Source organism: Desmodus rotundus, chromosome 9 (assembly GCF_022682495.2).
Source record: "Desmodus rotundus isolate HL8 chromosome 9, HLdesRot8A.1, whole genome shotgun sequence".
NCBI lineage: Eukaryota > Metazoa > Chordata > Mammalia > Chiroptera > Phyllostomidae > Desmodus > Desmodus rotundus.
In genome coordinates, this window is record NC_071395.1 from 106,226,006 (window position 1) to 106,253,437 (window position 27,432).

Below are 27,432 nucleotides of genomic sequence, written 5' to 3' on the forward strand. Positions count from 1 at the left end.
AGGCAAGTGGGGATCGAAAGGCTAAAGCTTCAACCCAAGCTGCCCCTGAACCGCCAACCCTGGCTCTTTCCAGCCCCAAAGCAGACAGTACACAATGTGCCAAAATGGATTCTGCCACTTTATTTATGTAAGAGGTCACAAGCCACAGGACTTTAAAGTGCGTGAAATTCACTGGCAATAAAGCCGCACATATACCAGCCTCCCCCGCCCCCCACCACCGTGCTCCATTCATCGTTACTTGTCTGGGGGCAGGGGTCGGCACCCGTCATGAAAGGTGAGGGGTAGCAGGGAAAAGGATGGGAATGCTGGACAGACAGGAGCATTAGTGGTCTGACCCCGGGGACAGAGGGGACTGACCACAGTGACGCTGCACACTGAGGGCAGAGAGGGTCAGTCCAGCCTCTCAAAGGCTGCAGGTAAGTTTTCTCCACCTACTCCTTACGTCCAGTCCCTGGCATTTCAGACAGACTTAACTCCTCCTCCTTCATCTGTCTCTATTTTCCCCTATAATTTATGAGTAGTTCAGAGCCCACCGTTCAGCTAGAAGGCATCCCCCTACACAACCAACACAAACCACAGTAGATGAACATTTCAGGGTCATGGTGGGGGCTGCCCCGATCAGGCGGGAAGGGGCTGCTGGGAGTGTGCTCTGTTAGGTGTGTGTGCCCCACAAGCGTGGTGAGTGAGTGTGTGCATGTCCCACAAAAATCCCTGCACAGCTGCTGAGCCAGAGGGAATCCCCCTCATTGACTGCTTCATGGGGCAGCCGGTGGGGTTGGAGGAAGGGAGTGATCAGCATAGACTGGGAAAGAGAAGCTCTGCTTTCCCAGAGAGAAGGGGGAAGCCTGCTCCCTATTCTGACGCTCCTCAGGCCAGTCTGTGCCTGCCCATATCCTTTTTACCCAACACAATGCCTCTTATTCCCTGCCAGCTCAGCCACAGACACAGGGCAGCTCTTAATGCTGGCCTTTTCTCACTGAATTCTTCTGTGTCAAGGCAGCCCCTCCTATCTCCACCAGGCAACGAGACAGAGCTGGAGGAAAATCTCCCACCTCTCTCCTTCCCCTCCCTCAGGAATGGGATTGGGGCAAGGACCTTAGAAACCTTGGCTCAAACTCTACCCCAATCTACAGACCTTCTGAAAGAAATAAAGTGCTTTGCTCTGCGTGAATCCCAGAGAGAATGGCACCACAGACTGGCTCAGGTAGTCTTCTCGACACTGCAAATTCCCCTGCCAGTCTGCGGTGCACACACAGGATGCCATCCTCACTACACACGTGCGATGTGGGAGCCCTCGCTCACCTCCAAACACGCACTGTCAACTTGCCCTTTCCAACAGCAGTGCTACAGACAGGAAAGTCAGTCACACCAACGATGGTCCCCCCAGTCCAGGCCTGTACCCCTCTACCCAGAGGAGATAAGTAACAGCGGCTCCGTGGGCCTGGCCTCCAGGGGGAGCGAAAGGCCTGGAAATACCTACAGATCCAGGGACCCAGAGCACTCACACCCAGCCTGGCACACCCTTCACGCTTCTTCGGTAGCAGCACAACGCCTGCCTGCGGTTGCTAAGCTAGAACTTTGGGAGGAGCTAACCAGGCACTGGCACTTGCTCCCGGGCATCTGAAACACATCCACCTCCAGTATATACAGAGGTTCCTCAAAGCCTGCTGAGCCCCACGCTTAGCAGTTTAACTGCTATCATCAGGCTGATTCCCACTCTGTCCATGGAAGGATAGCGCTTAGCTTCCCTTTTCCCAGCACTCAATGTCTGTACTCAGGACCCACCCTTTCAGTTTGAACCCTGCCAGGAAGGAAGAGGTGGTGAGGTGACCCATCTCCCTGCTGAATCTTGTCTGCGCTGCCTGCCAGGCCCTCCTTTAACCCAGACCACTCATAAGCTCCAGGTTCTAAACTTCACTTATCCTGTCCTCTCTGGGTCTTAGGACCGCAGAGAGAGAGGTTGGCAACCCAATTACCTAAGGACCCTTGATTTGGAAAATTAGAATTATAGGCTAATGCTTGTTAGGAACTGCCCGAGTAGATTCCCGAGGCCCACAGCCTGGGTGACAAGAAATCAGTCAAGCGTACGTCACCCACCCCCAGCCTGTGCTCTACTCCTCTGAGGCTTGAGCAGCAGCCTCCAATGCCCGCAACGCCCTTTCCTGGGAGCCCCAGCCCGAGCTGCCTCTGTCTCCCCTCTCACTGACACAGTGTGGTTCCCGTCGGACACAGATGAGGCCTCACTACAGAGGGAGTAGGTGGGGGGTTTTCTTGGTGCGGGAGACAGAGTGCAGGAACTCGAGCAGCGGCGGCGTGTGCAGGAAAGCAAAGACAGCGCTGCTACCACAAGCGTGGGCACGGGGCCCAGGAGGGCTAAAGGACATCAGTCTCCCTCTCAATCCCCACGTATTTGAGGGCATCAGCTTGGCTGTACCTGTTCCAGAGCAAGAGAAGGAACGAGATTACTATCAAGGCTTCTGTGATTAAAAAGATGGATTCCCCTCCCGTTTCACTTCCTCTCCTACTTCTTAACCGCAGTTAACAATGCTCCCCCTTCTGAGACAAGGCACCGGAGATCAGAACCAAGAAAAAGCCTTGACCACCTCTTCTTCTTCCCTATCACCCACTTAAGCCCCCAAATCAATTCTAACAGCCACCCTTTCCACCTCTAGGGCCACCTCTATAGGACCATGCCTGGCTGCCTCACCTGTAATCAAAGAAGAGCTCTTCGCCAGCTTGAATTGCCCTCTTGGCGAAGATCCCAATCCGATGGTCCCCATTCACCATAACCACTGCAAAGAGGATAAACCCAGGGCTAGATTCCTAGCCTACCCCAATCAACAATCAGTCTGACTCTGGATGGGTTTTCTCTAAATTCCCAGTGGAAACAAATGAAGTGGAGTTAGAAAGCAGTCAATAAAGTTGCCTGTAGGCTTTTAGGTCTCTTTCTCTGGCAACTGACGTGGGGAAAGAATTACCTTTAACTCAGCTAAAAAGAGTAAATAATAATGGATAGAAATCATAGTAAATGAAGCATATATTCCCCAGCCTACCTCCCAGGTCACTGGGAACTCACCTTTGGCATAACAATTGGGGTTCACTGAATGGTTTGCAAATCGAATTTTGTTTCCTTTCCGGGTTGCGTCCACTACAAAATCTGTATAAAGTAAACCAAGGAAGACTGTGAGCTCACCAGGCAACACCACAGCTTCTTGACCCTGAATTTAAAATTGATCAAACAGTAATGCAAACAAGACAATCCAATGGGAATTTTGAAGCCCAGTGCACCAGTAGGAGCTGGGAAAGCAGGCAGCATAAGAATGCAGCTTAAAAGAAAAAAAAAGAAAAAGAGTGCAGCTTCATGTGGGAGTACTCCCCGGGGCCCCCCCGTACTGGAACAGTGGGAAGGGAGATTTCTGAGATGTGAGTGCTCAGTGCTCCGATTACAAACACAACCTGGAGATGGAAGTTCTCCCAAAGCAAGTGAACTGTGGCGCATGGTGTCTCTGAGTTCAATCTCGCCACCTTGCTCTGTGCATCTGTTGGAAGATTCAGAGCTGACCTGAACCTGGACCAGACAAGGCACATCTGGTAGGAAGACCTGCTCAAGACCACCTCAGGATGAGGGAGACTCCGTACCATTGTTGAGGTTGAAGAGGAAGCTGGACATGTACTTGTCATAGACCTTCCCTCGTCGATCAGCCTCATCCTGAGAGATGAGCTGCAGACACAGAAAAGGATCAAGTGGGGGGTCAGGCCGTCTGCTCAGAGCACGGAACCCTGCCACTAGATGGGGCAGGGGGGGGGGGCCGTCACACACTGAGTGTCTCAAGAAGAGTCACAACACAAGAGCTCAGGGCGTTTCACTTCAATCTCCACCAAGGCTGGCCAGTGTGGGGGCTGAAAGAGGCCCCCACCCGCCCCTCTTGTGTGGCCCGAGCTGCCGAAGAGACGAAGCAGCGTGGTTTGTTTCAGGACTGCAAACAGTTCTGTGGGATCCCCCGAGAGGCCACAAGAGAACTCACTGAGTTATTTAGAGATTTAGAAGTCTGGACCACAGAAAATCAGGGTTTCTCAACAGCAGCTCCCCAGATAAGAGTGCAGGCCAAACCGATAGCACTCACCTCCCCACAGTATTCAGAAATGAACTCGTTCTTCTGCACAGACTCCTTAATGAAGGTGCCCCATCCGGCCACATCTGAGGGGGCCAGGAGCAGGTGCTGGGGAAGAGAGAGGCAAACCTCAGACTGGGTGTGGGTGACCAGGGGTATCTGTGCTAGGTGTGCATGTGGCTGGTGGCAGGTGGGGGGGGGGGTGGAGGCAGGTGGAAAGAGCTAGCAACTGTTAAGAGGATCTGAAAACAGAAAAAGGCCTAGGCCACTCTGTGCTGGTGGGAGGTAACAGAACGTGACACCTCTTCCTCTAGACCTGGGACCTTCTGGACTTGAATCTATGGGAATTCACTGCTACGTGGCCAGTAAAAATAGACATCAATGACCAGTGCATCCTCTCTGCTCCTTTCCATCTGGCCAGTTCAGGGTGTCACTTTTCTAATCCACCACTGGGACAGAAACTTTATGAATTCAGTAAATGTGTGTCTTTCAGGATTTAGCAAGCACTTCCATGCACAAACCCTCTAAGGAATCGGTAGAAACAGGCAGATGGGGTCTGTTCAGCCCTTCCCGCTCCACTACCCAGCCCAGAACCCTGAAAAAGCCCTCACCTTCTTGAGGCCCCGCTGGATGCTGCAGTTTTTACAGGAAACCACTTTGCAGTCCCAGTGCTCCGAGGCCCCACAGGTGAGACACAGGTCAGGGTCGCACTCCCGCACGGCCAGGTAGCAAGGGCACTGCTTGGTGTTGCACTGGGTCTTACAGCGGCAGCCGGGGAATCGATTCTGACCTGGGTGGGGCAGCAGGCAAGGTTAGGGGGAAGAGCCGGCTAGTGCAGGTCAGGTCTGACTCAAGGGACAGCGGAGAAGTCAATGTGACGTGTTCAAGGGTATTTGGTAAAATAGAGAAGTTCCCTGCCCAATAATCATATACTCAAATTTTTGCCCAATGAAAACGGAGCACCTCCTAACATTCACCCTGAGATGTAGTTCCTCGAGATCCCCCAACAATGCTCTCCCTCCTCGTTGGTTGAGTTTGGGAGGGAGGAGGGTAGTACCCCAAAGAAGAAGAAATCAGTGTTTTTCACTGATAAATACTCAACATCAACACAAAAGTCACTCTGAGAACAGAGTGCATCCATTCTGTGCCACCCTCCTCCACCCCCGCCCTCCCCAGTCCAAGCGCCCTTCTTCTGTGGGTAAGACTGGCATCTGCCATGGTTGGAGGTATTTCCAGCACAGCCACCTGGGCACCGAGTTCTGCAAGGGCTGCCAGCAAACTGCCCTGAGGGGGAAGGGCACGGTGGGATAAGAAGTGAGAGAAGCACTTTCAACCTCTATCCTATCGTCTGCTAACCACCGGCCTGATGTTAAAACTCCAGATATGAAACTAAACTAGACATACACAGAACTATAACCTGTGTATGTCACAGAACATTCTGGAAAGGGAGGCTGTGACTGCTACATAAGAAAAAAGATCCTCATGTTTCTTGATTCTGCCCTGGAAGGTGAAGTTGAGAAAGTGTCTGATTTCTGTGTAATTGTTGTTTTTAGAATTGTAGAGATAAGGGTCTTTAAAAATGACATTTCCAGATCTTCAGTCTCTTGTAGAATGCTTAAAGCATAGCAGAGTATCGGAAGGCCCAAAAGCAGCAAAAGGCGCAGGAGGTTGGGCAACCTGGCCGGCACCGAGGGCGCCGTTTGGCAGACACAGGGAGACTGAGGGGCCCTTACAGTCTGGGTTGCACTGGCAGAACTTCTCACAGAAATTCTGGGTCATGATGCAGGGGCAGGTGCTGTCACAGGGGCGGTCCGGGTGGTCGCAGGGCTGGTAGTTGTACACTTGGGTGGAAGAGTTATCTAGGAGAGAAAAGAACAGACCGGGACACTGCAGTGCCCATGCTCCCTGGCTGCCCTCCCTCCCAGGTGTCCAATGGCGCTAACTCAGAGGTGGCCTGTTCTAACCATGACCTTGGACACACATTAAGCGCCTGCAATGAGGGGCAACCCTAGATGATGGCTGTTTGTAAGCTATAATGGGGTGATTCATTTTGTGGGGAAAGTGTGGAAATAGTTCGGGATTATAGTGCAGCTATTTTGAGTATTACATGAAGTCTGCACTGGAAAATGGCATACTATGAAGGTCAAAGGCCACAAGGCCCCTAACTCTACTGCCTAAGAGGTCTTTGCAGCTGCAGTGAGAAGCTGAGCTATTCTCAGCTGCTGCAGAAAAACTGCAACCTGTGGGCGTGGTGCACGGCCAACAAGTGTAGCTGCAGGCAGGGTGGAGGGTGGCCACAGCGGTGGGACCTACCTTTTTTCAGCTGGATTTTCCTGCAGTGTGCAGCCCACAGCCTGAAAGAGAGAGACAGGGCGGGTCTGGGTCATGGTCCTGGGGGACTCTGCAGATTCAAGTAAAGGACAATGGGACCTACTCTGAGGGACTGCGGTTTGATAGCTGGGGACTATCTTCCCGAATCCCTGCACAGGAGGCCTCTGTCCTGGCACAGGGAGGCTAGAGCCCACCCCGAATGCTGGACTATGCCTCCAGACTTAAACATAAATAGTATCCCCCCCTTAACAAAGAAACATACATAAAACAAACAAACAAAAAGACAAAAAACCAAGTCCAACCCTCTACGTCTATTGTAATACTGTTGTCTCTCCCGCTCCTTGGCCTTTGGGCAGGTGAAAATGTGGGGGAGTTTCCACATGGGGAGGTGAGCAGGGTTTTTGGGAATATGCTCTGAGTGAAGGGACTGAAAGGGAGCAGCCACGGGGAATCCCTTCTGTGTCTGGAATCGTATCAGTTCCTCCCTTCAGTAGGTGGTAGTCATTAGGGAACCCAGCCAGGCAGAATGTCAATTAAAACAAAAACAAAAAACTTCCGACCCTAAGCCAAGGCTAGCTAGAAAGTGTTATGATGCAACTTAGATAAACAATACAGGTGCCAAAAACAAAACAACACAACTCTGGTCAGGGCCAAGAAGTGGGCACCGGGGTGAACTGACCACCGAATTGAGGAAAACACCCTCACGGTGGAGCAGTGAGGCCAGCTCTCCTCCTACTGGCCAGGAGCTTGAAGAGAAAACCAAACAGTTGGCTCATGACCCTCAGCATCTAGGGACGGGCGAAAGGCTGGCCAAGGCGGAGACCCACAGGGAGTGCTGAGCAAGCTGGCCCTGCGTTGTGCAATGCCAAACAGATGGGCAGTGGCTAAAGAGGGCGGCAGATGGGAAGTCCGAGGGGAGGTCAGAGCCCAGGAACAGCTTGTCCACAGAAAGTCCTTTGTCCCCCCCTTGCCTGTGCTTTCTTTTCTTCTTCTGTGAGGGGTTCATGAGCTCATCTGTTGGCAGCTTCAGGATAAGTGATTCTTTGACTGCAAACTGAAAGACCTGGAAGAGAAATCCAACAGGGCCTGTCACTCCTTCCTGAGCTCAGTGGTCACGTAAGTGACCCAGCCAGGGGCTGGGCTTAGGAGCATTCTAGAGAGCTCCAGGCAGCTGACTGAGCATCTCTACAGTCAGAGAGAGACAGAGTGACAATGGCCCTGAAGTTAATTCTCACACACTTATCCTGACTTGAGAAAGGAGAGATACTGAACAGCTTTCCTGGTTAGTAGCTTTCACCTACTGCTCTACCTACAAAGCCTTGCATGTGGGCTGATTCTTAACAGTATCCATCTCTTCTTAGGAAAGGCAACTTTGTGTAACTTGTGTAGTGGGTATAAGACCTGACATACAAGGGAGGACCTCCAAAAATCAGAATTATGCTCTGGAGAGCAGGCCCCTTATAGTACAGGTCTCTCTGGCTAAGTGAGTGTTCTAGGAACCCAACTGCATCAGTGTACCAGCTGGTATTGTTGTGAGAGGCTGAGTTTGGCTTAAGTGAGTTTTTTTGAAGACTCTTTCAACATGTTTGCCCATTTCATGATTGGTGATTTACGCGTGCACTTGCCCACACTGTGCTGAGTGTTCAGCAGTTTTTGACTAACAACTGCATGACCCCTGTGCTCCACTCTCACCCAATCTTGCCCCAAGCAACTTTTTTTTGGTTTCCCTGGATGAAAAAAAGTCCTCAAAGGGAAACGTTTTACTGACATGGAAGAGGTGAAATAAAAAATGGCAGCAGCACTAAAAAGCATCAAAATTAACAAGTTCAAAAACTTTTGAGCAGTGGAAAAAAGTCTCAACAGGTGTGTTGCATTAAATGGAGAGTACTTTGAAGGTGCCTTAAGTTTAAACATGTAAGAATAAGTAGACAATTTTTTATCTATAAATTCTGTGGTTTTTTGAGTCCTCCCTCCTTTACCAGTACTAGCTCCCTCTGCTGGTATAAAGATGTCAGAGCCTTGACTACTATACTATGACATTTCAGGAAGGTGGGTTCCCTTTTGTTGTGCTTCTTCCTTTATAGCATTCATTTGTAGCTCTTTCCCACCCACCCCACCCCCTTTCTGGTTATAAGCCCTTTTGAGATTCTATGAAAAGCAAAAATCTTCTTTTTAGGAAAATATGCATGAAAACTGTTTTGCTCCCAATCTGACAGATCTTTAGGTTAAGAACCTGTGTCTCGGGGAAATAGGTCTACACTCCACAATGAGAGCAATGGGCACTCACGGCTCTACTGCTTGTTCTAAGTAAAGGGAGCAGGAAGAAGAGGCCGCAGAGACTCCTCCAGAAGTCAGGGAGCCCAGTGGGCAGGGCTCATGCTCTGGTGCTCCTTTCTTTGTGGACAGAGTGTCCTGGTCAGCTGACTCCCGGTCCCTGTTCTACAGTGTCTTCTCCTGCAGTCTCGTCCTGCCTGCACAGCATCAGTGGCTACTGTCAAGCCATGACTCTAGCGACGGTACGAGTGAGCAGGGCGAGGTCTAGGCCTAGCTTTGGGGGTGGTGATCAGAGAACCCTGTGGTAGGATAGCTGTAGAATAAAGCAATGAGAAGACTGATGCAGGGCGCAGCAGCTGCAGCTGAGAAGCAGGAGTACCCTAGGTAAGAACATCCCCAGAAAGACCCGGGGATCCCCCCTAGGAAACGGATACACATTTAGAAGAAAAAGCAGGAACCACAAAGAGAAGCTAAAAGTGTGCTGAAACATTCAGAGGAATCAAATGGCGGTTAAAGACGGAAAGGAGCATCCAGTAAGGAGGACGGCAGGTCCCCAAGCCCTGCTAGGCCTGGCCCTCGCAGGAGGCCCTATGTCTGCAGGCTCACTTCATGGCCTAGGAGCGCAGGCTCACGAGGGCTGAGCCCAAGACAGCTTCTCCCCAGACAGGCAGGCTCCCGAGATGGCAAAGGGTTGACAGAGCAGGGCACAAAAGGAGGGCCCAAGCTTGCTCCTGCCACTTTCAGACAGTACCTGCTTGCACGTCTTAGTCCCCAGGAGCCTTGCTATTGAACAGAAGTTGTTGAAGTAGGTGCCGTGAAAGACGCGAAAAAGAGACTCTTCAGCCCCAGTCCATTCCACAGGCTCCGAGGGTGCTTCCACCACACAGAGCTGGGGTGGGGCTGGGCTCGCCTTCTGTTTTGTGGGCGTCTGGCAGCGAGAGTTGGCCTCTAAGAGAGGAAGAAATAAGAGAAACGGAAGAAGGTGGGCTGCAGCTATCATCAGGAGTTGGCCACAAACTCAGAAGTACTTTACTTAAAAGGCAGCACAGTTAGGAACAAAAATAATATTCCCTGTCTCCACTGCTTACAGGTAAACCTGTGGAAAAACTATGTTTATAAAACATAGTAATGGTAAGTGTTCGCAGGTGACCCCGGGTTCACCAGACGCCTTGAGTGGGAAGAAGGGATCATTCTCTGTTCACAGTACCTGAGGAGCTGGAGGCCCAGTCATTGCCCGTGTCCCTGTCACTGTCCCCTTCTTTAGTCTCAGCCACAGCAGAGGCTGAAGTGTTGGAGCAGGAAGCACTGACCAAGTGGTGCCTTCGCCGGCGACGGCCAGAGCACTTGGAGCGAGGGTTGTGGAGCATGGCGTATTCCTTTGCTCCTTCCTGCAGCAGAGAGATAGAGATAGAAAACCGGAATGCGCCCAGAGCCACCATATGTACCCCCCCACCACAAAGCGTCTTCTTCAACACCTGTGCTTATGTGCAACGATACTGTCTTTTTAATTTGTTTGCTGTCCCGTACAAGTATAACGGATGCTTAGCAAGCATCCTTAAACTTAGTAACTTATACCTCTTCATAAAAGAGCTATCCTATAAAGTGATCTTAAAAAGATATAATTTATGCACCTTCAACTTTCCAGTGAGTTATATCTAAAATTCATTTGCATATTAATTGTTTGGAATTTGAGACCACATTCTGCTGTAGGTGAGGTAATGAGGTTGAGAGAGGGGGAGGAACCTGCTTGAGAGTATATAGCTCATTTTTCCAGCATGCATACAAGGACCAGGGCTCCTTGGCCCCAGGCCACACTGCTCTTTACATTTTACTGCTCCGCCTCTGTTTCAACAAAATGTGTAATTGCTGAATTTGTACAATATTACTACTTAATTTTGGAACTTCCCTCCAAATCAGTGCATTAGACTTGGAAGAATATTTTTTCACTTTTATAGCTATGCTTTTTTTTTTTTTTTTTTTTTTAATCCTCACCCAAGGATGTTTTTCATTACTTTCAGAGAGAGAGAGGAAGGGTGAGAGAGAAACACCCATGTGAGAGAGAAACATCAATTGGTTGCTTCCCGCATGAGCCCAGACCAGGCATCGGAACTACAACCTAGGTATTTGCCCTGACTGGGAATTGAACCTACAACCTTTCGGTTATGGGACGATGCTCCAACCAACTGGACCACACCGGCCAGGTCTGCTTTTCTCTTCTCTTTTTTTAAAGTCCAAATAACTATCATTCAGCTTGATTATCTATCTTCTTACCATGCTTGGTTCCCAAAGACTTCTAGCTGTTTCTGAAAATTAAATCTACATGTAAAGGATGAAGATTTACCATTAATAAGAATATTAATGGTAATTCCAAAAGTAAAGTGTTTTTTTTTTTAAAGTGTGGTTGCCTCTTGCCTGCCCCCTACTGGGGACCTGGCTGGCAACCCAGGCAGCTTGTGCCCTGACTGGGATTTCAATCGGTGACCCTTTGGTTTGCAGGCTGGGGCTCAATCCACTGAGACACACCAGCCAGGGCCCAAAAGAAAAGTTTTGAATTAACTGAATCTGGCATTATGTACCTATGCTAAGATGTGACATGCACAGCATCACTCATAATATATTCTTATTCAAAATGTTTAACGTAAGTATAATGATGCCTCTAGAGCTAATTCTAGCTTATGGGAAATAGGGGACAGAGTAAAAAGTTAAATGGCACCAGGAGGAAACAATAGACAAATCCAGAATATGGGACATCCTACAAGACAACCAGCCTAATTTTTCAAAAGAAAAAAAAGGAAGGTGTGATTATTTGAGATTGAGAGAGACTGAGAAACTCTGGTCGGGTAGCTCAGTTGTTTGGAGCACCATCCCAATACACCAAGGTTCCAGGTTCGATTCCCAGGCAGGGCACAACCAAGAGGCAACCAGTGAATGCATAAATCAATGGAATAACAAATTGATGTTTCCCTCTCAAATCAATAAATAAATTAAAAAATAATAAAAGAGGTTGAGAAGACATAATAACCAAATATGATGTATGGACTGTATGATTTTTGCTTGGAAAAAAAACTAGCTATTCCTGGTTCCACTAAAAAAATCTGAATATGTAACAGACAGATGATGCTATGGAATTCTTGTTAATTTTATTAGCTGTGATATCCAAGAGAATGCCTGTATTTTTTGGAGATGCATGCTGAAATACTTAGCAAACAAGCATCACAATGCCCGTACTCATTTTCAAATGGCTCAGCAAAACATACACACAAATATAGTAATAAAGCCAATATGAAAAAATGTTATTAAATTGAGGAAAAAGGTATCTTCCAGTTTCTTTGCATAACTGAAAATTTCCTTAATAAAAAGTTTAGGGAAAAACAGTCCAGCATTTGAATATGCACTGATTTCTAAAAAGCAGTAAAATAAAACCTGTGCATAAACGTTTCCGTGAGTTAAACATAAACACGCAGCTCAATTCAAACAACACAGCTTCAGGCTCTGAAGTCTGAATAAATGATATCTGGAGCAGGAAAGCCATCAATACTCTTCGAACCTCACGCCATAAGACCGACTCCACAGTCCCACTGCCCCCGTATCTGGGAGTGCCGTGAGTGCCGAAGTCCCGCTTTATTTGTACTTTATGACCCCTGAGTGCTATGTACTGCCTCACTCCGTTCGTGTTCCAAGGGCACAAAGCCCAAGGAGCGCTTCCTGCTCCAACAGTTAACAACGGTAGAACAGCTTCAGAACGTACCAGCAAAAGGAAGCAGTCCGTGCCACACGGCTCTGGTTCAATCTTGATCTCTTTGTTCTTGCGTTTATACACATTAGGGGTGGCATGGAAGGCTGGAAAACACAACACTGTCCTGTCTCCAGTGGTTCACTCCACTTGGCAGGAGAGGGAGGAGCAGAATCAAGTGAGGGAACCAGTATGGGAGGGTTTGGGTATAAACAGCTGCCGCCAAGGTGCACAGAATTTAATCACTTCCGGTATCAACACAACCCTTTCCAGGCCAGGATGCATTAGGAAACAATGGTGTCGCTGGTTATTCTGACCTGACCCATGCAAAGCGCACTGACTACAACTTAACATGTAAAAATAGACTGGTCCTAAGTTAAGCCATCTTCAGATCGGAAGCCAGGAACTCCATATGATAAACTCAAATAAAGAGAAGGAAATAGTGGCTAGGAAGGGAAAACAGAACATTTCAGAGCAGCCCACTCACGGTGAAGGAAGCAGTCGTATTTGAAGCAGCGCCGGCAAAAAAGCGTGTGGAAGGAGTGCAGAGATTGCTCCCGCTGCACAGACTTGGCATTGGGGCCATCGATGTTGGGCGTGCACTGAGGGGGAAGTGCGTTGGGGTCGGACATCTCCGTTAGCTCTCGATACCTATTTAAGAAAAGAGAGATTAAGAGTTTCTTCCAAGGGAGTGTCTTCACTGAGAAAATACAGGCTGGGTGCTGACAGTCTTCCAGGTGCAGTCGGCCGAGAGAGCGTGCGAGTTTGCACGGGCCCTGTTGATGACGGACTGTACAATGAAGTTGGTACCCTCCGTAACTATGACGGGCGGGCAAATGTCTGAAAGTAGGGGAGGGAAAGATTTGATAAGGACGGTGCTGGGGTAACTCTACAGAAAAATGGCAGAATTCTAAAAGCTCTCTGACCAAATTTACTCAAAAGCCAGGAAACAATGACCCTTAATATGGGAATGGGTATTTAGGGTAAGTCAAGTAATAATCAGAAGTGTGGGCAAATCCTCATGCACTCACCATAAATAAGGCTTCTTACTAACCAAATGCAGGCCTGAATAAAAATTTTGCCTGCTTACTTTACATGGCCCGAAGGGGACAGCTTTCCCTACCTCTCCTTCATGTCATCTGGGACACCATTCTCAGGGAACATGGAGGCAATTGCGCTGAAGATCATGTCATTTGGGAACTGTTTCTTGGAACTCTTTTTGTTGCCTGAATTAAGAAAGACAAAAAGCTCCTGAGTGCTATCTATAATTAGAATATGCAAATGAAGCTGTTTGATGATTTTTCCTTTTGTCACGGCACTCTGATTAGAGCTGCTTTGTAAATCTAACCATTGGCTGTTTTAGAAATAGCCTTTAAAGAAGGTCAAGGCTACCTGGACTTATCTAATAGTCTACCAGTACATACGGAAATCAATCATCTATATATTAATGACAAAATTCACTGCCCAAGATAGACAGAGATGTCTATCTGGTTTTCAGAGACAAAAACCAGGGTTTCTACAGAGACCTGAATACACAAGAATCCTATCATAACGTTCGTTGGTGCTGAAAAAACAAGACTGGCCCTGGCTCTTGTGACTCGGTGGATAGAGTGCCGGCCTGCAAACCGCAAGGTCACTGGCTCAGTTCCCTGCCAGCGCACATGCCTGGGTTGCAGGCCAGGTCCCCAGTTGGAAGCGTGTGAGAGGCAACTGATCAATGTATCTCTCACATGTCTGATGTTTCTCTCCCTCTCTTTCTCCCTCCTTTCCCCTCTCTAAAAATAAATAAAATCTTAAAAAAAAACCCACCAAGACTCATATTGTATTATAATTTTGTTTGAACAAAAGAGACACTATGTCCCTGAACATACAGTATAATTAAGTAATGTAGTGTACAATTGAACATTAAATATTAAAAACATGGAAAATGCTCATAAGGTATAATAAAAAAGGGAAGTAGAATTATATATGTGTATATGCACACACGGCACAATCCCAATTTCACATAACACAAACAGGCTGACATATGTGTGCTTTAAATGACATGTATTTGACATGTAACAGTATAATGGTGTTATATACATACATTTTACTTTTTTCTAGGTCTATAAGGAAATCTTAATGCTGGTTATTCCTAGGGAGCAGGATTATAAGGTAATTTTATTTTGTTCTTTATAACCTTTCATGTTTTCCAAATATACCACTTTTATAATTAGAAGTGAAAAATGATTACACTCTAAGTTCTACTACTTCTCACCTAGGTCACAGCTGTCGTGAGCTCATAGCCAGCAATTTTTTCCCTCATTTTAAGTGAACCAGTGACAGCAGTAAACCTCTCTGTTTTCTCCTTCTTCCTGCGCCCTGCCACTTTGAAGGGGAATAAGGAAGCGGAGCTGTTTACCTTCGATAGCATGTCGTTTTCTCTTCCTTGTCACCGGCAGATCTTCTTTGCTGTCATCTTGCTTTCCATCTGACGTGTCATTGTGCCCTTCTTCCTCCTCATCTGAGTACTGATTCAAGGCATCTACCAACTCCAGAAAAACAGCATCACTAATGAGGACAGACCCCGGGATCATCTCTGAAACATAAGGATTAAATGGAGGAGCAGTGGTTGTTTCATATTCCATCAGTACTCCTAGGAAGGTCTTCTTGTACTCACTCCTGAGGCCCAGGCAGGTGATGTTCGTACATGTTTATATGGGCACCCAGGGAATTACAAAAATTTGATAGGTTCACACAGCTGCAACAGTTCAGCTGGCCAGAGTGGGAAATCGAGTTATAGGCTTTATTCTTACTGGGTTACTTCACTCCTACAGTCACAGGTCAAACTGTATTTACGGTCCAAAACCTCAGAGAAATGTGCAAATAATATAAATGGGACAGAAAAAGAATGATATAATGAAAATGTACTTGGTTTTTCTGCTAATTGGCCAGTAGTGACTTCTTTGAAAAAGCATTTTTTTCAAAAATCATGTATGGGGTTACACTACACCTTAGGAGAAAGTGTTTGAACACTAGGGGGAGTAGTGGATAAATGCACTTCAACAACATCTCAACAGCACCCACAACTGTCAAAAGAGCAGGTGAGGCTACTGGTTTGCAAATGCATGGAAGTCTCTCCCCATCTCCCCACTTCTTGCACACTGACAGCCTTTTCCAGAAGTACTAAATCCAAATGACTTTCTTCTGGGAAAGGCAGGATATTATAGCCAACTTCTGAGACACTGACCTAGGGGACATCGGGATCAAAGTCTTAGGATAGAGTTCGGGCCGCTGCCATTCTCAGAGAACGGAAAATGAAGAATCAGTGGCCTGGGATGGATTTATAAAAACTTCTAAATTCAAACTAATTGTACACGGAACTTTCTCTCCTGTCACCGATTACTATATGATCCTTTTCTGTCCCAACAGCTTTTAAAACTTAACTGGAATATTTTTAATATAAAATTTCTATTCTCAGCCAGGTGACTACACTGAAACATTCTTCAGGGTGCGCACTAGGAGGCAGCAGACAAAAGGAAGATGACGATGGACCAAAGACGAGGCGCCATTCTAACAAAGTTTCCTCCCGAAGAGCCCAGCACCACTACCTTCTTCGCCATGGACTTTCCCGTCGTAGTTATTGATCAGCTCCTCAATGAAGGTCTCGTCTTCTTCTTTCACCTCATCTCCCATGTAGGGAATATTGCACAAAACTGTTTCATCTTCTACCTGAAATCAAACCAGATGTGATTTGTTCCGTGAATCCACTATGCATCTCCCCTTTTCTGTTTAACTAAATCTTTGCTGAGCTTTATTTGCTGCTTGAATCTCCTAAAAATGAGTGTGGTCACAGTTGCCTGCATTTTAAAAACTGGCCATTTGCCCTGGCCGGGTAGCTCAGTTGCTTAGAGTGTTGTCCTGATACGACAAGGTTGCGGGTTCATCCCCAGTCACGGCACATTCAAGAAGCAACCAATGATGCATAAATAGGTGGAGCAACAAATCAATGTCTCTCCCACTTCTTTCTATCTCCCCCGCCCTGTCCCCTCAAAAATCAATTAAAAATGAAAATATACACTTAGTGGGAATGTAAAATCAATCACAGTATGAACTACAAATATTTTCTGGCAGCAAGCAATACTAATGGATTTTTTCTCTTTTTGGTTCAGCAGAGAACACAGTCATTCTTAAATTCTCAAGAATCAAAGTAAAGTTACTCCGAATTTTTATTTTAAGAGAGGATTCCCTTTTGTAAACCTATATCCTAGTCTAGTCAGAGCTGTTACCTGTCACCAGGCAGATGGTAGGCAATGACAGTATGAAGAGAGGACTGCTCATCGGGACCACAGACAACCCTAGCAGGAGTCGGCACGAAGGCCAGACGAAAGGACTGTGGGTCCCTGTGCACCTCATTTAGCTCAGCTGCTTTCACAGCATCTTGCCTTTAGGGGATTCGGGAAGGACTGAGCCATCAGCAGGGAGTTGTCAACCTGCTTAAGCCTCAAGTGTTTGATTTAGACTGAATCTAATTGCACAGAACGTTACAAAATTGGGCCAGGGTAGTAAGGAAAAACTGGAGTCTTGCCCAGTCTCACTCATTCAAAAAAGAACCAGCGTCGATGCAGAAGTACACTTCAGAGAGCACATCTAACAAGTCAGAACAACTTGCAATCTACTTTTTAGAGTACATAAATTCCAAAAGCATTCTGCCCTGCATGTCTAAGCTTTATAAGGTGTACCCTGACTATATTTACCTTAAGAGGAGTGCCAGCATGTCAACATAAAAAATTATAGAGTTTAAACAATTACCAGTGCTTTCAATACATACCATAAAGTTCTGCTGGAGAGGGGACCAGGAATACATGATGGGAACCAAGGCAACTGTGTTCAGAGACCTCATTAACATGTGCTGGCTTGCAAATCCAGGGAAAATGCTCTCTATGGTACACTGAAATATAAACAACGACATGGAGAGGGGAAAGGCAAGCACGTAGTCAAGAGAGAATCGGAGTTTCCTTCCAAAATGATCCCAGTAGCCTTCTAATTCTTTCACATAAGCCGAGTGTTTCGTAACAGTCAGCTCCTGAAACGAACCACTGCACTGTTAACCTGTGGAAAGCAGGATTATCTCTTATTCACCTTTGCATCCTCTACCGATCCAGTACAGTGCCTCCCATACTCAATGATGTTTATTCAAATCCCACACTTGATGTTTATTTCGACCTAAAACTGTTGGTCTCCTTGGGCTGCGAACAACAGCAAAGGGCCTCTGAAAGTCCTAAGAGATGAGGAGGCAGATGAGGAAGTTTCCCTGAAGACCTAAACTTTACGACAGCAGACACCAACTTAGCTGCACAGGTGATGGGGACAGTGCAGGGGGAGCAAAATAAATTATAGTCATATTCTGCTTTGGGAAACAAAATTACTCTCAACACACTATCTGCTTTTTGTATTTAAAAATATTATCTTTTTACAAAACTAGAAAGACTTGTTAACTTGTTAATTTATAGTCAAGGGTATCTTCCTGATCAGTATACTCCTGTCCATTACCCAGGGCATTCCTTTCCCCAGCATCAGTGTGCTGAAGGTGCCTAACAAGGCACAGAAAGAGGTTGCTTTAAGCCTAGACACAGAACCCAGGAAAGTAGACAGCAAATGTCTTGTTTTTCTTTTTTCTTTTTTTTCCTAAATAGGAACAGGTAGAGAGAAAACTTTATTTACTTATTTAGATTATATTTATTCATTTTCAGAGAGAGGAGAAGGGAGGGAGAAAGAGAGGGAGGGAAACATCGATGTGCCAGAGAAACATCGATCGGTTGCCTCTCCCATGCCCCCAACTGGGGACCTAGCCTGCAACCCAGGCTTGTGCCCTGACAGGGAAGCAAACCAGTGACCCTTCAGTTCGCTGGCCAGTGGTGCTCAATTCACTGAGCCACACCAGCCACAGCCAAATGTCTTGTTTTTCCATGAAAAATCCATGATCATGCTCATTAAATGAGGAGAACAATAGGCAAAAAGTTTCTTCTTCGAGCTACAGATTTGCCATGCTTGTTAATCAAAATTGACTATAATAACTATATCCATTATCCTTATTTTCTAATCACAAATACAAGGAAGAGAGGTAGACTGAGAGTAGACACCCAGAAGTACCTTTTTGAGAAAAGGATGCCCACTCACAGGCTTCATCAACTGGACAGGTTGAACACGAAGCTTCTTCCATTCTTCATTGAGAATCTGGGTTTTTTCTTGAACCTTTGCAAAATTTGCTACATACAGAGCCTAGCAAAGCCAAGAAAAAATCTGTTAGGATTTTAAGAAAAGAATTAAAAAGAAAAATTCAACTCCTCCACATAGGATCAACGTATTAAAACACAGAGCCTTTCACTTGGGAATTGTTCTTTACCTTCGCACCCATGTTTGCCTGGAGCCGTTTCAGCTGTCGAAGTCTCATGTATTCAGACTTAACTTTTCTCTTCCAGTAAGTGATACATTTAGAAGTTGGAGCATTTGGTATATCCATTTTGCTGTGATCTAACAGAGACAGGGATGAGAAATAGCATTTCACTGCCTCAAAACGAAGCATTCCTCAAACTCAAACTTGGTCAGTTCTACTTTCATCCCCGCAATATTTACTCACAAAGACATACACTGAAGGAACCCAAATCCATATGAGTTCAACAGAAAGTTTTGACTAAAAGATTTCACATCAGCAATTCCTGGTCTCATTACCAAAAAGCTTAACCCTCTGTCCTCTTGTGACACCTTGTGTTTAATTTAGCAGCCAAGAAGTTCTCTCACGGATATTTAGGAGCTTGGATTACCTGGAATTTTGAAGCCTACTCACTACTTGGATTAAGAGAAATGCTCAGCAAGAACAGCGTCAGTATCAAAGGGGTTCACGGAAGGATCCACACTATAAACCTGTACCTGCCTGCCTACTGCACCGCAGCCTTAGCAATAAAGGGAGGGTATGACAACAGCCTAATTTCATCTCCAAGTCACGAGCAAGACATGGAAATACATGACATGCAAATAACTGTGTGTGTGTTTGAGTTGAGAGTCACAGTGTTAAAGTAGTACTTATCACACATAACATACACTACCTACCTCGTGGAATGCAAGGGGGACAGTGGGTTTTCTAACGTGCCTTCTGTTCTTCGGAGGAATAGTAGGACATAAAGGCAAAACAAATGTTCAGCTTTTCAAAAGAGAACAGAGTGGTTTTTAAGTCAGCGAAGGACATTTAGGACCCGTTACCCTCAGGAGGATGCTCCCCCATAACTGTGAAGAGTTCGAGGTCTCTGCTACCACTGTCTCTTCATGCAAGTCAGGCTGTGTCCCAGTAATACTTGATGCCGTTGGGAAGGGTCCTCTGTTTTACTAAGTTCTCTCCTTCTAGTCACGTGTACAGATACGTTCTCACCATCACCAAGGCAGCTATTCTGCTTTTCTGAACCAATTTCTAGGCTCAGCCTGCAGCCCCATCAATTACTTCAGAGAAAGAACAAATATTATGTACATTTAAAAATTCAACAAAACCTACAGGATTATGTTTTTTACTCTATATTCACTATTTAGGTTCCCTAGAGAACTAGTTCAATTCATTTAACCTAACATTTTAAGCTAATATTTTCTGAAAACATTCCAAGGAGCTAGGAAGAGCCAAAATTTGAAATAGGAACTAAAGTTTCAGACCTTGTTTTTTAAAATTTCTTTTAAAATATTTTCTTTTCCAGTTTACAATTGTATTTCTTCTAAAGAATCATTTTAAAATTACCTTTTTCCCACGAGAACTGACGGCACAGACAAGAAAAGAGCAAAACTGAACCCACTGTCACATACATGCCACAACCCAATAGTGACCATCACAACTCACGCACCGGGACTTGGTTTCATTTGATGAACCAAAAAGACTGGCATAACGTTGTTAGAAATTTAGAGGACAAAAAAAGGAAGGAAGGAATAGTAAAAATGCAAGGCGGATCACTGTGTTTACTGTAAAGTTAAGTGATTCCAGTTCTTAAAAACAGAATTCCCTGTGAGTTAAATATTAAATATACTCTCTGGAAGAAGGAAATAAATAGCATAGTCTAGGAATTTGAATCCCAGAGTGTTAAAATGCTGGGTTATAGAAAAAAAATTAAGCCGACCTGAATTTCTCTCCTACAAATTCCATCACCTCTCTTCCTCCTATCTTTTAAATATTTCTCATTCTTCTATGGAATGGGGCCAAAAGAGGGACTTTCTGACTGATAAAAGATAAATCTATTTATGAACATACACCACACTCCCATGTAGTATTAAGTAGTTGTTCACATAATTTCTGTGCAACAAGATGAATAGTCTACTGCAGAAAATGAAGAAATGGTTCAAATGTAAGACAAAACTGCCTCCTTGAGAAACGTAAAGTTACCCGTATGGAGATATTGGGCAAATGGCCCACAGGTTACAGGTCTCGACTCAGTGAATCTTCATAACCCCCTTAAAAAATGGGTTTTAATTGCAATCCCTTCCCCATTCTTTTTGGGACTAATTTCCCTTTTTGAAACAGTAAGCTTAGCACAGTTTTCTGTGTCCATTTAAAACTGGAGATCAAATAAGGGAAAAAAACATAATCCACAGCTGCTAGGGTGTGTGTGCGTGTAGACTTCTTGGAGTAGATGGCCACAGAAAAATATCACTATTTTTATTAAAGGGGTTATAACTGAAGTGTGATCTCCCATAGTCTGCTAAAAGAGTCAACAGTAAATACACCAAAATAGTCCAGTAATTAATGGCACTTCTAATTTTACTCAAGAACTTTATTTAGCCAGAGAATACCCATATACACGAAAATGTCATTGTTTTAATCAATCATGTTGTAACACAAGCCACACTTCCTCCTTTTAAAATAAAAATGGTATTTGACTTTCATGTGACCAATGAGACAGTATTTATTTTGCTTTGCCTTTTAATGGGTCTTCAATGTCTCTAAGAGTTTACTTGGCAGTTAGCCAATCCTGCAGAGTATATGAGGAAGGTGAGACATACTATTTGGAACAGATAGGTACGGTTAAAATAAACAGCCACAAGACTGGTTCTCATAGCATCTGGACACTAACCAACCACTATACTTCAAAGGTTTTTTTTTTAATCAAGCAAACAAAACACTTAGCATTCACTACAGCAGATTTGGAGAAATGGGTTCACTCCTCTTGAGCAATGGGAATGGCACAAAAAAATATTTATATTCCTATTAGATCTGTTCTCTAGTTCTTAGACATGCAAAACAGCATTTATGTTTCAGTTAAGCACTAAGCTACTACTTGAGAGCTTCTCATTATGTTCACCTAGTTCACGTATACACTGAAACTAAACTCCAAAACCTGCGCCCTGACTCATGTGGCTCAGTTGTCAGGGTGTCATCCTGTGAAGCGAAAGGTCGCTGGTTCAGTTTCTGGTCAGGGCACATGCCTGGGATGTGGGTTCGGTCCCAGTCCGAGCATGTGCAAGAGGCAACAAATCAATGTTTCTCTCCCTCTTTTTCTCCCTCACTTCCCCTCTCTCTAAAAATAAATAAATAAAATATTGAAAAAAATTCCGCCAAAACATGTTGTTTTGGTCAAGAAGTTTAAAAATAAGTCTATATAAATAACTCCAAAACTCAACAGAATAAACCCAATAAAATAACAAAAAAACCCCCACACGAACAGATACTTCACTAAAAAATATATAGAAATGACAAAAATGCGCACAAAAAGATGCTCAGGGTTATTAATCATTAGGGAAGTGCAAATCAAAACCACAGGGATGTACTATTACAACCCATTAAAATGGCTAAAATTTAAAAAAATTGATTAATATCAATCGGTGGTGAGGATATGGAACAGCCACTTTGCATCTGGAAAACAGCCACCTTGGAAAACAGTTGGCCACATTTAAATAAACAAAGTTAAATATATACTTACCATATAACCTGACATACAATTTCTAATTATCCAAGAGAAATACAAATATATGTCCCCACAAAGACCTGTACATAAACGTTCATAGCATCTTTATTCATAAGAGCCAAAAAGTGCAAACAAGACAAACATTTAGGGATCTGCAGATGCATACAAAGTTCAGTATATACACACAATGGAATACCACTCAGCAATAAAAAGGGATGAACAGTTCTCATACATGCGTAACACGTTTCAAAAGTATCATGCTAACAAAGAAACCAGACACACAAAAAGTGACATACTATATGATTCCACTTACATGACATTCTACTATAAAAATTCTAGAAAGGGCAATGTACACTGACAGAAATAAGATTAGGGGTCTCAGGGGCTGGGGTTGGGGAAAGCAATTAAAAGGAAAGAAGTATAAAGGCACTTTTGGGGGATGATAAAAATGCTCTATACTTTTGGTGCGATGATGGTTATTTGACTATGTACTTTTATGAAAACTTGCTGAACTATATACATTAAATGATTAATTTATTACATGTAAATTTTTACCTCAATAAAAAGCAGATTAAAGAAAAATATAACTCTTGACCTGGCTGGTGTGGCTCAGTGGATTGAGTGTCCGCCTGTGAACCAAAAGGTTGTGGGTTCAATTCCAGTCAGGGCACATGCCTGGGTTGCAGGCCAGGTCCCCAGTAAGGGGCGCATGAGAGGCAACTACACATTAATGTCTCTCTCCTCTTTCTCCTTCCCTTCCCCTCTCCAAACCTTTATATATTAAAAATAAATAAAATCTTCGAAATTTTTTTTTAAATATTTGATAATTGGAAATAACAACTACCTTATTTACAATTCAAATCTTTACAGGAAAATAAAGCTATAAAAACTTGGAAATCTTTCCCTGGAAAATTGGATCTCAATTTGTTTCAAAGGCTTGAACCAGAGTTTATTTTGCCACTAGTTAGAAATGGAAAAACAGTTTTGAAATGTTTGGAGATAAAAGATTTTAGGAACAACAGTCTGATTTTATTTTCAAATGGATTTATTTATTTTATATTTTACTTATTTATTTTTAGAGAGGGAAGAAGGGAGAGAAACATCCATGTTCAAGAGATACACTGATCAGTTGCCTCTCACACGCCTCTGGCTGGGGACCTGGTCCACAACCCAGGAATGTGCCCTGACTGGGAGTCCAACCAAAAACCTTTTGGTTCACAGCTGGCACTCAATCCACTGAGCCACACCAGCCAGGGCTAGGAACAATATTCTTAACCTTAAAGAGACTGAGATCAGAATGTAAAAGTTCCAAACTATAAAATTCTTTTATCCACATAAAGGTGTCCCTTTGTAGAAGCTTGTCTTACTTTCTCTTTTTTAACAAATAATTTTATTAAACAGCAGGCTAAGTAATGCCTGGGTGGATGGCACTGTAGATTTTTAAATTTTCCATCTCATTCCTTCCTTTTCAGTTCATGGTGGAGATGAAACATAAACCATAGGGATGAACCTACCTCTGCAAACAGCTTTAGTCACACACAACTGAGTCAGCGTGGCAATCACCAATGTCATCAACATTCCTGTTAAAGTCAACTCTATGGCTAGGTATATGATAGATCCTTGAGGTAGAATCTATTAAACACATATTTAATCTATACTCTCCCACTTCTCCAAGATATTTACATTTGTTAGTAGTTTGAGGTTCTGGGCACTATAAACTTAGGAAAAGAACCTGCCCTGGTTCAGTGGATTGAGTGCTGGCCTGAGAACGGAAACATCTCAGGTTCGATTCCCAATCAAGGCACATGTGTGAGTTGCGGGCCAGTGGGGTCGTGCAGGAGGCATGTCTCTCTCATACATCAACGTTTCTCTCCCTCTCTTTCTCCCTCCCTTCCTCTTTCTCTAAAAATAAGTAAATAAAATCTTGAAAAAAACCCCAAAAACCCTAACAGGAAGCTGTGATCCTGAATTCTATTTAAAATAAAATTATAGCACTAACATTTTCTAGTGTTGCTTTATTAAGAAAATAAGGTCATTAGTGCTGGAGACAGTGGTGATAAAAATCAAAGCAGGACTGATTTTTTGTGAGACCCAAAGGAAAACACTGGCTCTTAGGATACGCAACAATGATTTAGAATAGTTAAAGCAACCTCCTAACAGCTATGTTGGCTGACTCTGTACTACACTAGCACAAAGTTGAATATTTAGTGAGTGCTCATTATCATTCAATAAAAATAAGGCTTTTTAGTTATTCCATTCTGAATCAATTAGGGCAAGTCAGAGAACACAACACACCAGACACACTCCACTCGAACTACATTAAGTAACTCTTCACTTCCAGTTTTGGAACACTCAAGTCTCAGCTGACAGGCTGATGGACTAGAGAGACAGGAAACAGCCCAAAACACAGTCTGAACAAATTTAAAAAGAAAAAAAGCTGCGACTTTCTAGAATGGAGGTATTCCCTAAGAGCAGTTTTCCCTTTTTAAATCCTCCCCCTCAACCCTAATCTAACTGGTGTAATTCTCTTCACCTTTCTCCACATACCTTTTTTTCTCTTTTAATTTGAACTACCCTATGTAGAAATGTAATGTGTCTTTAGTGTTGCTGCCTCAAACTTTTTTGGGTAAGTTGCCAGTTAACAAAGTAGAAACTTTTACTTTTATTTAAAAAAACCACTTTATTTATTTATTTTATAGAGAGTGGGAAAGGGAGGGAGAAAGACAGTGAGAGAAACATCCATGTGAGAGAGAAACATGGATCGACTGCCTCTCTTACATGCCCCGACCAGGGACTGAACCCGAAACCCAGGCATGTGTCCTGATCTTTCACTTTGCAGGATGATGCCCAACCAACAGAGCCACACCAGCTGGGGTCAAAGTAGAAATCTTTAAAACTTATTCTAAAACAGGAAAAAGATATACTACTTAAGGAAATGAATTGTTACATGCTTCACATAAAGCGTGAATTAAGGGTAGGAACTGTTTCTCAGAGGATAAGAAGCCAGATTTCAGATATCAAAAATTAAACACAAAATCAATACTTTAGTTTTTTTTTAAAGGCAGGCTAATTCAAAGGTAAGTAAGAGAAACAAGTCCAACTACATTTTCTCACCTTCTACCTTCTCACAAAAGTGGTCTTGGTAGTAAAATTTTATTGTTTGAATCCTAGGCTCCTTATTCTAGTGCTGTTTCAAAGAGAATTCAAATAACACCATAATGAAATCATGTCAACCTCAGACAGTTTTAAAGCTGTGTCTTGGCATCAAGTTCCATGATTGGACTACAAGGACTCTGCCAATTAGGAGCAGGATTAGGGTCCAGATCTCCAACTGCCAGACCCGGAGATCTGCCTACAATTTATGATTTCTGCAAATATGTACCGAGCACCTACTGTGTGTCTGGCGCTGTTTTAGGTGCTTAGGGAACATCAGTGTGGTTCACTTGGTTGCAGCAAAGTCCGGTAACTGAAGGGTTGGCTGTTGGATTCCCGGTTCAGGGCACATACCTAGGGTTCAGTCTCTGGTCCAGCTGCTTACGGGAGGCAACCGATTGATGTTTCTCTCTCCCTCTCTCTATAAAAGCAATGAAAAAAGTCCTTGGGTGAGGATAAAAATCAAACAAACATCCCTGCTCTGGCAGAGTTAATTCACACTGTGATACACATACTCAACATAAACATTGACAGCAATGTTATTACACTTTTGTAGACAGTCCTTGCCTCTATTGTAATTATGGTTATAAAACGGTACCTATCTCCAAACTCACACTTTCTTCTACGTGAGTAATCTCTTTTATCAATGCCAAACCCTCCCAGCCCTGGGGATTCCACGGCTTAAAATAGACAAGCTCTCACAGAACCTCTGACAGCAATTTCTGAGGCTGGAAACTTCATTCAATGCCGGTTTCCTAAACTTAAAAGCACCAGGTGGGAGATTTTTCTCTTCAAAGACGTCATCGCAGCAAACGTGGAGAAACAGACCACATTCTCAATGCGGTCTTCATACGCACGCGGTAGATCGTCCACCTCGGCTCCTTTCCTTACCCTCACCGCTCTAGCGCCAGGCTCCACCCCTAGGTTATCCATTTACGTCCCTACAGTTCACCTACAAAAGCCCGCTCTCAATATTCCACCGGCTGCACTAACATCCTTCCACATTCCCTCCCTCTCCCCGCCCACGAAACAATTTATCAGTAGTGACTTTTTACCGAAATAAGTTTGTCCCACATTTCCTAAGAGGCACGTCCCAAACACAACACCCTGCTATTTTTCTCTAAGGTTCTTTCCCTTCTACTGTTTGATCCCCAGGGGGATTCCGGGGTGCGCAAGAATACCAGCGAGACCAAACTTGGAGAGAGGGCAAGAGGCGCCCAGCGCCCCAAACCTAACGAGGCGTCTGCACCGACTCCACCCCGTGAAAGCCCCCTTATGTTTTCCAACTTAGGAATTGAGGACCTCACTCGCCTCACCCTACCCAGTCCCGGACCTGTTCCTTACTGCCACCCCTTCCTCAACACCCCCTGAGCCCTCGTGTCTGGTCCTTCCGGTACACAGCCCCAGGTCCGTGGGAATCCACCTCGCTAAGGGCCTCCGCAGGTACCACCGCCCACCCACGCCCTCACTACTCTGCGGCTCCCGCCTACCCACCCACCCCGCCCTCCAAAGGGATTCCCTGTCTCCAGACCCGCCCCCGCCGCTCCACCTCCCGGACACACCGCCCTCTCCGCCTCAGACGCGGTCCTGGCCGGGGGTTCACCCGCCCCGTCGCCCCCTTCCCCCAGCCCTCGGAACCCGGAGTGGGCGCCCCACTACTCCTCGTAGACAGGCAGTGTGCCCTTCCGTTTCCTCCCAATTCCCTGACCCCTTCGCCTCTCCCTCTTAGGCCTAGGGTGGCGAGGTGCCCAAGCCCGGCCCCACCGCCTGGCCCGTGCTTGTTTACTCACTCACCCTCCATCCGGAGCCGCAGGCACCCTCCACCAGGACGCCTGCGCACCGCGGCCCCGCCCCCCGCGCGTGGCCCCGCCCCGCGCCTCCTTCGGCGCGTGCGCACTGCGCCGCTCGCCGGCAG

General features: G+C 45.1%; 1 protein-coding gene across 8 annotated transcripts; it reads right to left on the reverse strand.

Annotated features, from left to right (window-relative positions):
* Nucleotides 1-100: 100 nt before the first annotated feature.
* EZH1 (enhancer of zeste 1 polycomb repressive complex 2 subunit) lies at nucleotides 101-27,366 on the reverse strand. Of its 8 annotated transcripts, none has more exons than XM_053910815.1 (22): nucleotides 27,312-27,366; nucleotides 25,872-25,938; nucleotides 19,540-19,630; nucleotides 18,836-18,963; nucleotides 18,583-18,711; nucleotides 17,261-17,380; nucleotides 16,041-16,161; nucleotides 14,852-15,028; nucleotides 13,574-13,676; nucleotides 12,938-13,101; nucleotides 12,466-12,557; nucleotides 9,925-10,105; nucleotides 9,469-9,665; nucleotides 7,415-7,506; nucleotides 6,426-6,466; nucleotides 5,846-5,971; nucleotides 4,724-4,902; nucleotides 4,125-4,220; nucleotides 3,640-3,721; nucleotides 3,077-3,157; nucleotides 2,708-2,792; nucleotides 101-2,434 (listed from the first exon to the last, which is right to left on the reverse strand). In XM_053910815.1, the coding sequence occupies exons 4-22, from the start codon at nucleotides 18,950-18,952 to the stop codon at nucleotides 2,374-2,376; spliced, it is 2,244 nt and encodes a 747-aa protein (XP_053766790.1). In that variant the 5' UTR covers nucleotides 18,953-18,963; nucleotides 19,540-19,630; nucleotides 25,872-25,938; nucleotides 27,312-27,366; the 3' UTR covers nucleotides 101-2,373. The 8 variants fall into 8 exon arrangements, with proteins under 8 accessions (XP_053766790.1, XP_071075487.1, XP_071075486.1 ...); XM_071219386.1 differs by having other exon boundaries at nucleotides 25,758-25,938; XM_071219385.1 differs by lacking the exon at nucleotides 27,312-27,366 and adding an exon at nucleotides 26,851-26,869.
* Nucleotides 27,367-27,432: the final 66 nt, after the last annotated feature.

Bases quoted from the DNA above. Each gene is read 5' to 3' on its own strand.
- EZH1 (XM_053910813.1), bottom strand. From the start codon at position 25,794: ATGTTCCCTAAGCACCTAAAACAGCGCCAGACACACA. The intron at 3,158-3,639 runs GTACGGAGTCTC...TACTTTATACAG, and splicing joins CCTCTTCAACCTCAACAATG to ATTTTGTAGTGGACGCAACC. The intron at 2,435-2,707 runs GTGAGGCAGCCA...GCTCTGGAACAG, and splicing joins GAGCTCTTCTTTGATTACAG to GTACAGCCAAGCTGATGCCC.